The sequence below is a fragment of the Sarcophilus harrisii genome, chromosome 2, assembly GCF_902635505.1.
Source record: "Sarcophilus harrisii chromosome 2, mSarHar1.11, whole genome shotgun sequence".
NCBI classification, from domain to species: domain Eukaryota; kingdom Metazoa; phylum Chordata; class Mammalia; order Dasyuromorphia; family Dasyuridae; genus Sarcophilus; species Sarcophilus harrisii.
This window is the reverse complement of record NC_045427.1, coordinates 57,097,055-57,109,428: the sequence shown is the minus strand read 5'-3', so window position 1 is coordinate 57,109,428 and position 12,374 is coordinate 57,097,055. Positions and strand designations below refer to the sequence as shown.

Genomic DNA, 12,374 nt, shown 5'->3' with positions numbered 1-12,374 from the left:
TCAGTCTGGAACTTGTGGGATGGTTTCTGGCCTTGGAGAATTGCTTGGGGTACTAGGAAATGAAGTGACTTTCCTGAGGTCATGTAGCATGTGGTCTTGAGGCATAACTCATACCCGTTTTCCCAATTCCAAAACTGGCTCTCCATCTATTATGACTTGGTACCTCTCCAACTTATAAAGTATTGCCCCCTTCTTCCCATCCATTCCCTTCTCAGCAGATTGCCCTCACGATTATGCTCACTCTTTCTCTTTCTTATCTTTAATTGTCCTTATCCACTGTTTTTTCCCCTTGCTTTCTACAAACATACCTATCTCCCCCATTCTTAAAAAACAAACAAAAATCTCCCAATATTATAATTTCACATCTCTCTTCTCCTTCAGCATTAAACTCCTTGAGAAAAACACCTATATTTAATCCTTCACTTCCTCTCCTGTCACTTGCTTCTAAATCTTTTCCAATCTGGCTATAATCCCAATTGAAATAGTTCTTTCCAAAATTACAAATGAGTTCTTAATTGTCAAATCTTATGGCCCTTTTTCAGTTCTTAGCCTTTTCAACCTCTGCAACATTTGACACTGTTGGTTCCTTCTCCTCATGGATACTTTCTCCTCTTTAGGCTTTTGTCACATTTCTCTTTCCTAGTTCTTCCTATCTGACCATTCCTCCTCAATTCTCTTTTCAAATTCTTCATCCTAATATCCCACATTTCCACTAAACGTGGGAATCCTTATAGAGATCTATTCTGCAATGTTTTCTCTTTAGAACTGTAGTTTTCTGAATTCAATTATTATCTCAATGCTGATAATTTTCAACTCTATATATCCAGCTGCTAGTCTCTATCTTGAGGTGTAATTTCGTATCAACAATTACCTTTTTGACACCTTAAACGGGATATTTCATAGGCATTTTAAATTCAACATATTTGAAACAGAACTCATCTTTCCCTCCCCCCAAAAAACTCCCCAAACTTTCCCTTTTCTGAATTTCTCTACTGGTATTGAAAACATTATCATTCTCTCAGTCATCCTGGCTCAAAACCCACTCCAGTGTCATCCTCAACTTCCATTCTCACTCTTCTCACATTTAATCCAATCCAAATCCTGTCATTTGTTCCTTTACAAAATATCTTAGATACATCTCCCATTTCTTGACCTATACAGCCACCACCCCATATAGTTCCTTATCACTCTTCTCCTGGAATATTGCAATAGCCTTCTAATTGATCTCCCTGCCTCAAGTCTCTTCCATTCAAATTCATTTTCAATTCAGTTGCCACAGTGATTTTTCTAAAATGTAAATTTAATGTTGCTGTCCTGATCTCTAGATCTCTGGAGGCTGCCTATTATCTCTAGGATCAACTATAAACTATGTTTGGTATTTAAAGCTCTTTGTAACCTGGGCCTTTCCTACCTTCTCAGTCTTCTTATACTTAATTCTTTCCCACATATCCTGTGATTTGACTATCCTGGCCCACTGACAGGAAACTCCATTTCCTGTCTCTACATCTTCATACTGTCATCTCTTTCATGCTTCTTGCCCCTCATTTCTCTCTCTTAGTTTCCTTGGTGTTCTTTCTGATTCAGTTCAAATCCTACCTTCTGTAGGAAGTGTTTTCTGGTGTCCCCCCCCCCCCCTCCAGGTATGAATTTCTTTCCTAAAAAGAGATTATTTTCCATCTACTCTGTATATATCTTGTTTTCATTTATTTAATGCTGTCTTCTCCATTAGAGCAGAAACTTCTTAGGAGTAGGAACTGTTTTTGCCTTTTTATTACCAGTTCTTAGCATAGTACCTGGAAATAGTAGTTAATAAATGCTATGGAAAGACTGATATCTAGAAATAGATTATCAAACCTAGATTGGAAATGGGGTTTAAACTAACTAAGTGTGTCCCTCACAGACAGATGAGGGAATGAGGAAAAGTATGTGGATTTTATGAGATTAAAAAGAATTAAATAAGCAAATGTTGTTGGATGCCATTCTTATGGTAGTTGTTGAAAGAAATGAAAAAAAAGTTTCCATTCTCATGGAGTTTACAATCTAGTATCTACCCATTCTTTCATTCTACATATCTTTGTGAAAGATTTCTCTACATTGCATATACTCTTGATTTGACATACTACTATATCCTGAGAAACTAGGATCTTTAAAGAATGAAATGATCCTGAAAGATGGAAGATTTTAACCATGGGGTGGGGTAGGGGTGGAATTTCTTTAACTAGAAGCAAAAAAAATTGTTATTTGCTGAATTTGAGGGAAATTCACTGTTTTTAAAATAGAGACTCTAGATTCTCATCTCATCAGGGAGACTGATTCCTGCCAAAAGGAAAATTGGGAGGATGAGACCTGAGAATGGACTGCTTTTCTTAGAAAAAAGGAATTAGACTTATATTTATCTGCTCCTCAGAATATAATCATGTTTATGACAAACAGTTTAGATTAAAGCTGAGCTCCTGATCACTATCATTTTTTTTGACTGAGGCAGTTGAGGTTAAATGACTTGCCCAGGATCAACCAGCTAGGAAGTAGTAAGTGGCTGAGGCTGGATTTGAACTCAGATCCTCCTGACTCCAAGGCCAGTGTTCTGCCCATCTAGCTGCTCTGATTACTATCCTTTAATAAGGGAATTAGGGCCTCAAGCTACATATATCATATATAAGTGTATATATATATATATATATATATATATATATATGTATATATATAGTATACATATATATACATACATATCCATATCCATATCCTTATATATGATTCTATTCCCACCAAAGACCAGTTCTACAAAGAACATATGCAAATACACTCATTTATCCAAACTGATAGCAAAGAAAAATCAGAGAAGTTTCAGAGATTAGCAATACTGATAATACTGAATGAATAACTTCTCCCATTGGGATCCAGATATCTTTGCTCAAAGAAGAGAGTTGCAAATCTTACACAAGGAATAATTCCCTGAAGTCTCTAGTGTATTAAGTGCTGATTCCTCGATATGTCAGCTTCCTAGAGTCTTGATTTCCCTTTAAGGACCTAAAAATAATCTGAAACTATGTGTCTTTTATCTTGAAACTAGAAGTCTGAAGATTAGTATCTTACTTCTTCCAGGTTCTTGCTATCTCTGCCCCTTATGCAGTGAGAAACACTGAGTAATCTAGCTCCACTTGTATGGACAACTTCATGCAAATGGGCTTTGAGCCACAAAGTGTCATGCTGCCACTAAGGTCACTTAATAAATCTAAGGCCAAGATTTGAAGCCGGTCCTCTGATTTCAGATATAGTACCTTGCATTACAATATATTGTCTCTATTTGTGTTTTTTTTCCCTTATGAGACTGTAATCAAGTGATGACAGTGACCCCATCTTATGAAATAATGGTGTTATAAATTTAGAATTGAAATATCAAATTCCAATTCCTCCATTTCTTTTAGGATGGTGCCTGTTAAGAGCTTGTATGATCCTGATAGTGGCTCTTTAGAACTTGAATTCTTTCTAGTAGCTTGCAGTATTTTCTCCTTGACTTGAGAACTCTGAATTTTGCCTATAACATTCCTGAGAATTTTCTTGGCAAATTTCTTAGATGTGATCAGTGGGTTCTTTAAATTTCTACTTTGCCCTCTGGTTCCAAGATATTTGGGCTATTTTCCTTTATAAAGTATTGAAATATGATATTTAGACTCTTTTTGTTGTTGTTCATGAGTTACAAGTAGTCCAATGATTTTTAAAATATCTCTCCTTGATCTGTTTTCCAGATCAATTGTTTTTCCTATATTTTACATTTTTCCTTTTCCTTTTTTTTTTTTTTTTTTTTTTAGTTTTTGACCTTGTTTTATGACTTTTTTGTTGTCTTTGGAGTAATTACCTTCTATTTGGCCAATTCTAATTTTCAAAGGATTATTTTCTTTAAATAAGGTTTTCTACCTCTTTTACCAAGTTATTCATTCTTTGTTTGTATTTTTCTTCCATAGTTCACTCCTGGTTTTTGAAATTATTTTTAGCTTCTTATTTAATTCTGATTATCCTTTCTGGGGGGCTTTTCCCAATCTGCATTTTTCTTTTGAGGCTTTCCTTGCAGATGTTTTCAAGTCATTTTCTTCTTTTGTGTTTAAGTCTTGAGCTTCCCTGTCATCATAGTAGTTCTTTATGGATGGATTATTTTTTTTTTTATTTGCTCATTTTTTCAGCCCATTTCTTGACTTTGGACTTTAGTGTTAGGATCTGCTCACTTCTGGGGGAAAAGAAGGATATTTGGCCTGGATTTTTGTCTTTTATGCCCTTTTGCAGCTCTCATAGCTCAGGGTAGGGGTCTGCAAATTTTAGTTATTTTTTAAGTGATGTGATCTGGGGAGAGGTCTGCTTATTACCTCCCTAGTCTGAGCTCTGCAAGTTGGGTCTGTTGGCTTGTATATAGCTGAATTTCTGTAGATTAGTGTACTCAGTCGCTATTAGCCAACTGGGAAGTTTTGGTTCTGAATGAATTGCAATATTCTGCCCTAGTTATTCTATTGAATGTTTATGTGCTGAGTTAAAGTTTGGAATTGAATCTCTCCCCTGCTCTTGGCTTCAGTCATACAGATATAGTTCTAGAACTTGTTTCTTTCTTGCTCAGTATTCAGGTAGGCTTTGTGCTTCCTCATGACCTCTCTTCTCTACTTTGCATCTATGACCCAGAATTGGATAATAGGCAAAATACGGGACCTGTTCCTGAACCCAGTGCTAGTCCAAGAATTTCCCAAGATCTCTTTCTGTCCTGGTGCTTCCTGCCCTAGTGCTCTGTCTTGACTCTTTTCCTGAGTGTTAGAATGCTCTCCATTCCAACTGCTGCTACCTCACTGGTGCTACTGTCCACAGATTTCTCAGTCTTCCTACGCTGCCCTAGAGTGGAAAGATGACTGAGTTTTCCTTGGCTTTCCTGATCAGAATTTGTGCTGGCACATTTTCTAGATTGTTGTACCTGGGCAAAATGGACAAACATGCTTCTTCTCATAAACCATTCTGACTTTGTACCCTAGATACAGAATTGGAAGAAACTTTAGAGGTGATCTTAATCCAATCTCCCCATTTTGCAAATGAGGAAACTGAGGCCTACATGGGTTGTGACTTGACCAAAGTCACACAAGCAGGGAAGGGCAGAGGCAGAATTTGAACTTAGATCTTCGAAAATTCCAAATCTTGCACTTTCTCCTGTGCTATGCATGCTGTCTCATTATTATTATTATTATTATTTTATTCCCCTTTTCCCCTAAGTAGGCTATAGTTAAGCACAGATTTATATATATATGTATATATATATATACACACATATATATATACCCACATATAAACATGCACACACAAATACATATAAACATCCACATCCACATACACATATTTACCCATATGTAAACATTCATCTAAAATAACATTTACTATGCCTGACATATAATGTAGATTTGTCTCTTGATTGAATATTTTAAGTTTGATTTTGTCTAGGATCTGTGATTACTAGCCATACTTTTTTTCCTAATAAATTCAACTCCTAATCCTTGTAGTGTTTGTATATATCTCTATTATTTCTGCTAATTCTTCTACTTTAATTCTGCTCCTTAACTTGCCTTGCTAATACTAAACCTCCCCATACCCATGGATCTCTTCTTATCTTCTGCCCCTACCCTTTGCTTCCCTCTCTGTCCAAACTGCCCCTTTTATTTCATTATAGATTCTGGAGGGTGCTATACCCTTCATAGTATCCCCTTATTATTTTAAAGGATATTATATGTACTGTGCACGGAACTCAATAGTTGTTAAATTTCAATAAAAAATTGAAAGCAGCATTCTCTGATATTTTGTAGCATATAATTAGAATTACATTTTACCATAAGTGGAACAGAATTCATAGATTATTTTAATTTGGAATCCACAATCTTGTTTAAAATATTATGAAGAGTGTTTAGGTTAATGGGAAGAGAATAAAGAAGAAACAACATATACGTATGTATATGTGTGTGTGTGTGTGTGTGTATTTGGAAGACTATAAAACAAAAGGGCAATGGGAAAGAGTGGGGAAGAAGGATAAGGAAAGGATTCTGGAAGGTAAGGCTAAATAAGGGTGGTAAAGGTAACAGGCAGAAGTGAAATAGAGAAGGCAAGAGAAATAGGAAATAAGAATACACAAATATAAAATAAAGATCAGGAGTAGTATTAGGTTAAAAAAAAGCAGGAGTGGTAATCATAATCTTTGACAAAATTCAAGCTAAAATAGATTTAATCAAAAGGGAAAATTAGGGAAAGTACATTATGTCACATATTAGTCAATATTGTCTTAGACTATTTAAAAGAACTAGACAATATAAGGTTGGAATACTGCGGTGGTATAATAAATGATGAGGTTTTGGATTTAGAAAAACATGAAAAGACTTGAACTTCTGAAAGAGGATGTTACTACCATGTTCAGAGAAATGGGTTAAGCATAGATAGTATGGTCTTACATATTTGTATATGATATATGATTACACAATTATACAGTGATTATAGATATTTATGTATATGCATGTGTATGTATATATGGTGTGTGTATATACATACATGATTAATTGTAGGTTTTTGGTGGAAGTGAGGAGAAAGGGGAAAAAAAGTGAAAAGTCTACAGCAGTGAACAAAAGAAAACCTGTGAGGAAGCAAAGAAAAGATGGATAGCTCTGAACACAATGTGTAGTATTCTTTATATAGGTTTTCTTGAAATGGAAATTTATTATTTCATATCTTGAATTCTCTCATATTCTGCTGTGCACATGACAATGGTTCTTTTTATTTCTTTTCTTATTTTGTATTTCAGTTTTAAATAAATAAAAAATTTAATATTATCATTGGCTTCCATTGTAATTCCATGTATTTTGTTTTATATATTTAAAAACATTCTTTTGATAAGCGTCCCATAGGCTTCACTAGACTAGATTGCCCAAGGGATTCATGACACAAAAAGGTAAAGAACTTCTGATATAAACCAACCCTCTCATTTTATACAAAGAAAAAGAAGCCCAAGGAAGGTACATGTGGGTATTCAGATCCGTAATTTCTTTGGCACCACTACTCTACGAAATCATTCTATCTTCTCTCAGAGCAAAGACAAAGCAAAGCTTCTGGTTTTTTTTTTCTGTTCTTACTTGTGATTGTTTTTCTAAAGGACTTAATACTTTCAAAGACCTGTGATTTCATCAGAATGGACACTTCCAGTCACCAAAGCAAATTGTAATCCTCTATCTGTCTGTCGGTCTGTCTGTCTGTCTATCTATCTAACTGTAATCCTCTATCTATCTGTACTGCCTCTATCTTTTAAAAAATATTATCTTTTGGTTTTATATCATCTTCATGTCCCAAGCAGACAATCTTTATGAGTTTCTGTAGCAAAATAAAATAAAATAAAATCCCACTTCCCTGCAGTCAACCTGGTAATAAGCCTTTCCAAGCTAAGTAGGTTGGTTCTTGGATGACTGAGTTATGGTGCACAGTTGAGGACTTTCTAGTTTGATAAAATATAGCAGAATTTTGATCTTATCGGCATAATCTTTGAAAATTCTTGAGCCTAATGAAAATTGGAGAAGATTATAGGGGTAGAAAGGATTTATTGGAGGAAAATAGGTGAATTCTCAGCACAACTATCAAAGAAAAAAATACTAGATGTGTGTATGATCCAATTCAATAAAAATTAAGTTCCAACTATGTTCAAGGGGTTTAATTTACACAGCTTTAGCTGTGCAACATTACACAGCATAAAACACTGTTAGTAAGTTTTACTAACCCCAAACTTTTCATTTAAAAAAAAAAAAACAATTTTAGTTTCAGGAAAAAGTCTAATATAGCATTTGAGGGAGCTATCAGTGCCTTCTGAGACATTAGAATGGAGGAGACACAATGCTTGCCTTAAGGCCTTTACTGACTGTATTCATGGAACAAGCAACTTGTAAGAAAAAAATCCTACATCTTCTAAATTAATTTTATGCAATGAATTATTCATCGCATTCTCCCATTGAGACATGTCAAATCACTGACTTCTGCTCTGTTCTATGTAAAAATAATACACATAAACACATCTAGATGGAAACCCATATGTTAATTGAATGCTGGTGTCTAAAGGGACTTACCTGTAATAAAGGCGTCAACTGCAAACCCAGTGCTTGCTCATATAGCAAATTTAATTCTGCACAACTGGAAAAGGAGAGTTTGGAGGTATGGAGGTAATAATGCACATGCCGAAATGTGAATCCATCTCTGTCGATGAATAACCGTTGGCTGTCCGAGGGTGTCAAAGCAGATGCTTCTTTCCACAGGAGGGAGTCTGGGAACTGAGCGAGTTTGCTTCTAGGAACTGAAAAGTGCCAACCCCCTACATTAAAATGAAACAAATCCTCTGCTGATTCATGAGACATCCCAGGCTCCTCCTAAATGGAAAATGAAGAGATTTATGACCTGGAGCACTGGAATACATTACATTAATGCAAGCCTCTCTGGAGATCCTATCTATAAAGAAATGAGTTCATTGTTTGTTCTGCACTCTTTCAGTCCCATTGGTGGTTATTAATGTGGACCAAAGAACACTAAGCCATGAGCCCATTCAGTTAATAACCCTACCATTGAGAACATAAGTTCACTTAGTCATAATTCAATTTCCTATCTAACCCACTTTTTGCTTTATTAAACCTTGGACTGACGCAGCAAAGGAACGAGATGGAAAAGTAGGGCATCTACAAAGGCAAATGTTCAACTAAAAAAAACAATCGACCATTCATATAAAACAAGGTGAAAGAAGAAAAACCGTCGTTCCCAAGTCTCACCATCAAAACTAATTACTCAGACCTGTCACTTTTCTTCCAGGGGCTTAGGACATCTCTTAGCATGGGGAAACCAAGGGGAAACCAATCCATGGGAAACCAAGGGGAGTCCGGGGCTACTGCCACACACAGTATCTGTAGTGGCAAGAGTCTTGACCCTGAAGCGGGCAACCTGAGTCTGAATCCCGATTCTGACGTTTCCTGTAAGACCACAGGCAAATCTCCGCAGCTTTTTTTTTTTTTTTTTTTTTTTTTTTTCCCATGTGTAAAACGCATGGGTTGAGTCTTTACTGCGTCATCGCAGGGCTGTGAAGAAATCATGTCGCAAAACTGTTCTATTTCACAACTGAGCCATTTAAGGGCTCAGAGCCCTGGAGAGCAAGCTCAGATTTAAATGGCCGATAAGGGCCTTCTGCTTTGGGGGGGAAGCGCCTTCCATCTCTGAAATTTTGGTCAGACCTCGTCCAGAACAGCCTTAGGTTACGAGAAGACGTCCAAACACGGGGACTAAGATGGTTCACAAGGGAGATCTCAATTTTAGAAAAGAGAGTGTCCAAAGTGGAGACCGTTCCATCATCTGCCCCAGATATCAGGAACCATAACATGGACACTTTCCATCTTCTTCCCTTCCCCGCTCTGCAGTGAGGGGGCGGGGCCCAGGAGCAATGCCCCCCCCCCCACTCGAGGGGGCTGGGGTGTTCCTTATTGCTGCCCTCCTTCCCTCGAAGGGCGAGAGCACCACCAGAGGGTCCGGTGGGCGGGGCGCCCCCCTCCGGGCCTTCACCGTCAGCACCTCGCTGTTAGCTGCAATGGGGAAACTGAGGCCCGGGGGCGCGAGGCCACTCCTCCCACACACCCCGCCCCAGGGCACCCGGTCCTCATCCAGCCCCCCTCCCTTCGGGGGTCCTGCCGTCGCGGAGATGCTTCCCACCCAGAGGGTCGGGCCTTTCTCCACACGGATCTTCCAGTCACGGGGCGCCCCCCGCCAGGGCTGGCTCCATACCATGGTCGCGGCGGCCTCGGGGCGAGGGGCTGCCTACGACTAACGGTCCGCGAGAGCACGCGGAGCGGTGGGGGTTGGGGGGTTGGGTCGAATGGGGTGGCAGGTGAACAAGATCCGGGGAGGTGAGGGAGCGGAGCTAGGGGAGAGCGACGCGTGCCGGCCCGGGAGGGGGCGCTGAAGTGGCGGGGAGAATGTGTGAGATCAAAGGAGAGCAGCGCCGGCAGGTCCGGCAGGGGGCACGAGGTGATGGGGGAGGGGAACCTAGCGTGCAGCGCGTGCAGGTGTAGGAAGAGGCACGAGGTGATGGGGGAGGGGAACCTAAAGTGCTCAAGTCTGGGAGGGGGCACGAGGTGATGGGGGAGGGAGCCTGGTGGATGAGATTAAAGGAGAGCAGCACGTGGAGTTCACGGAGGGTGCTCGAGGTGATGAAGGTGCGATGTTAGGGGAGAGTAGCACGTGGCCCGGGAGGGTGTTCGAGGTGATGAGCTGGGGTGAGAGGATAGAGGAGAGCACGCAAGGGGGCGCCAGAAGCAGACAAGGTGTTAGAGGAGATCGACCAGTGGGGGTCTTTGCAGGGGCTTGAGATACGAGGAAAGTGGGGGGAAGATTAGAGGAGGAGCTCCAAGTGATGGGCTTGGGGGTGTGGGGGAAGGTCCAGATTGGATGCGGGGAGACCGAGGACGTGAGTGCTGAGACACAAAGGTGTAAGGTGAGGGATTGAGGGAAAGGGCGGCTCCTGAGAGTAGGGAGGGGAGCGGGGAGCGGAGCTCGAGGCACGGGGGTGGGCCTCGGGAGGGGGAGGGGGCACAGGAGTCCGGGCGTCGGGGCGGGGGGAGGGGCTAGGGGAGACCGCGCCGGTTTCCCGGCATCCCCCGAGGCTGTCTCCTCGGCCTCTACAGCCAGGCCGGGGCCAGGCTGGACCGCCCTGGGATGGCGGAGCAGTGGAGCCTGGACGAGGAAGTGCTCCGCCGCATGGGGGCGCTGACCCAGGAGGAGCCGGGTGCGGCCCGAGGAAGGGCGGGGCCGACGGGAGGTGGAGGGGGAGGCTCGGGTAGGAGAAAACGGCAGCCCCCGGGGGAGCAGCAGGCACGTAGGCGCGGTCCCTCATCAGCCTCCAATGTTTCCTTCTGGGGGTTCCTTTAAGGCCCAGGGACATGGCGGGAAGGACGCCGATTTTTCTAGCGACAGACGGAGGCTTGCTGCTGCTCCCCCACCTGGAGTGGGCATTGGGGTTTGAAGCTTGGGTTCTTCCCATTGAGCCAGGGCTGGCCTGCTAGCCCGAGCCGCCGCTTGGGGTGAGGCGTGAATTAAAGTGCTGACCAGTCCCGCCGACCGTGGGGCGGGCTCCTCTTAAACGTCATCGGTTTTCTTAATTTGCCAGACGCGGAGGGGGCGTTAATGGGGGGGAGAGGGGGATCGGAGATAGTGACCGCAGCACCTCTTTTTGGCGGGGAAAATACAAAGTTACTACTTGCTTGAGTTTCCACTGCTCCATTGAGTGTTGCTTTAGAAATGAGTTGTGCAAGGGATCCTGGGATCACAGAATTGTGCATCTTCTTCGTTTTTATAGATGAGGCTCAAATTATACAAATTATAATACGTAGCAGCTCAGAACTAATCCAGCTCTCTTGGATATCTGATAACAATTTAGAGATCCCGAATCACTTTACTGTTATTTCCCCTCCTTCGTCACCATCCTCCCTCCCCATTTTATAGGAATAACTTTCTTGCTTTTTTCTGAAAGATGACATTATTATTGGTGGAATTTTGTAATGCACTCCTAAAGTGTAGTCTGCTTTTTTAAAATAGTTGAAATCAATTAAGATTTTGTTTTTAGAATTTTTGAAAAATTGTACATGATCTTTTGATGTTGAACTTTTCAAATAGCCACTTCACTTTGGTGGGCTTCTCTCTTTGGGCTTTAGAGACTTGATTGGAAGGGAACTTAGAGATTATTTGGTTCAATCCAATTATTTTACAGATGGGAAAATGGAAGCCCAAGAGAAGAAATTATTTGCTAAAAGTTACATCTTAATCAAAAAAGCTGAAATTCGAACCCTCCAGCTCCAATTTAGTACCTTTTCCATTATAGCAACATTTCTCAAACTTTTTTGCTCTTGGGATCTCTCTATATACTTAAAAATTATTGGGGATTTCAAAGAGTTTTCTTTGTGTGAATTACCTTCTCAATAATTACCATATTTGAAATTAAAACTGATAAGATTAAAAAATTGTATTTTAAAATTACAATAACATATAACAAATGTTTGAAAGAGAATTTTTTCAAAACAAAAAAATTTAGAAGACATGCTGTTTTTGCATATTTTTCTTTTTTTTTAAACATTTTTGTATTATAGCTTTTTATTTACAAGATATATGCATGGGTAATTTTTCAGCATTGACAGTTGCAAATCCTTTTGTTCCAACTTTTTCTCTCCTTCCCCCCAATCCTTTCCCCCAGATGGCAGGTTGACCAATACATGTTAAATAAAGTATAAGTTAAATACAATATATGTATACATGTCCATACAGTTATTTTGCTGTACAAAAAGAGTCGGACTTTGAAATAG

General features: G+C 40.3%; 2 protein-coding genes across 5 annotated transcripts in view; one reads left to right on the top strand and one right to left on the bottom strand.

The window, feature by feature from the left end:
* Window positions 1-9,909, bottom strand: part of KCTD19 (potassium channel tetramerization domain containing 19) — a 45,790-nt gene extending 35,881 nt beyond the window's left edge. The window contains exons 1-2 of one of the 4 annotated variants that reach the window (XM_031950284.1): window positions 9,733-9,909; window positions 8,115-8,411 (exon numbers count right to left, since the gene is read on the bottom strand). In XM_031950284.1, coding sequence (XP_031806144.1) covers window positions 8,115-8,411; window positions 9,733-9,807 — 372 coding nt within the window. In that variant the 5' untranslated portion in view covers window positions 9,808-9,909. Of the gene's footprint in view, window positions 1-8,114; window positions 8,412-9,260; window positions 9,280-9,732 lie in introns of those variants that run through there. The other 3 variants (XM_031950286.1, XM_031950285.1, XM_031950287.1) reach the window with 3 other exon arrangements.
* Window positions 9,910-10,660: 751 nt separating this feature from the next.
* The window catches only part of LRRC36 (leucine rich repeat containing 36), a 47,635-nt gene continuing 45,921 nt past the window's right edge, over window positions 10,661-12,374 (top strand). The window contains exon 1 of the mRNA XM_003758397.3: window positions 10,661-10,804. Within this exon, the coding sequence (XP_003758445.2) occupies window positions 10,735-10,804 (70 nt within the window). The 5' untranslated portion in view covers window positions 10,661-10,734. The remainder of the gene's footprint in view (window positions 10,805-12,374) is intronic.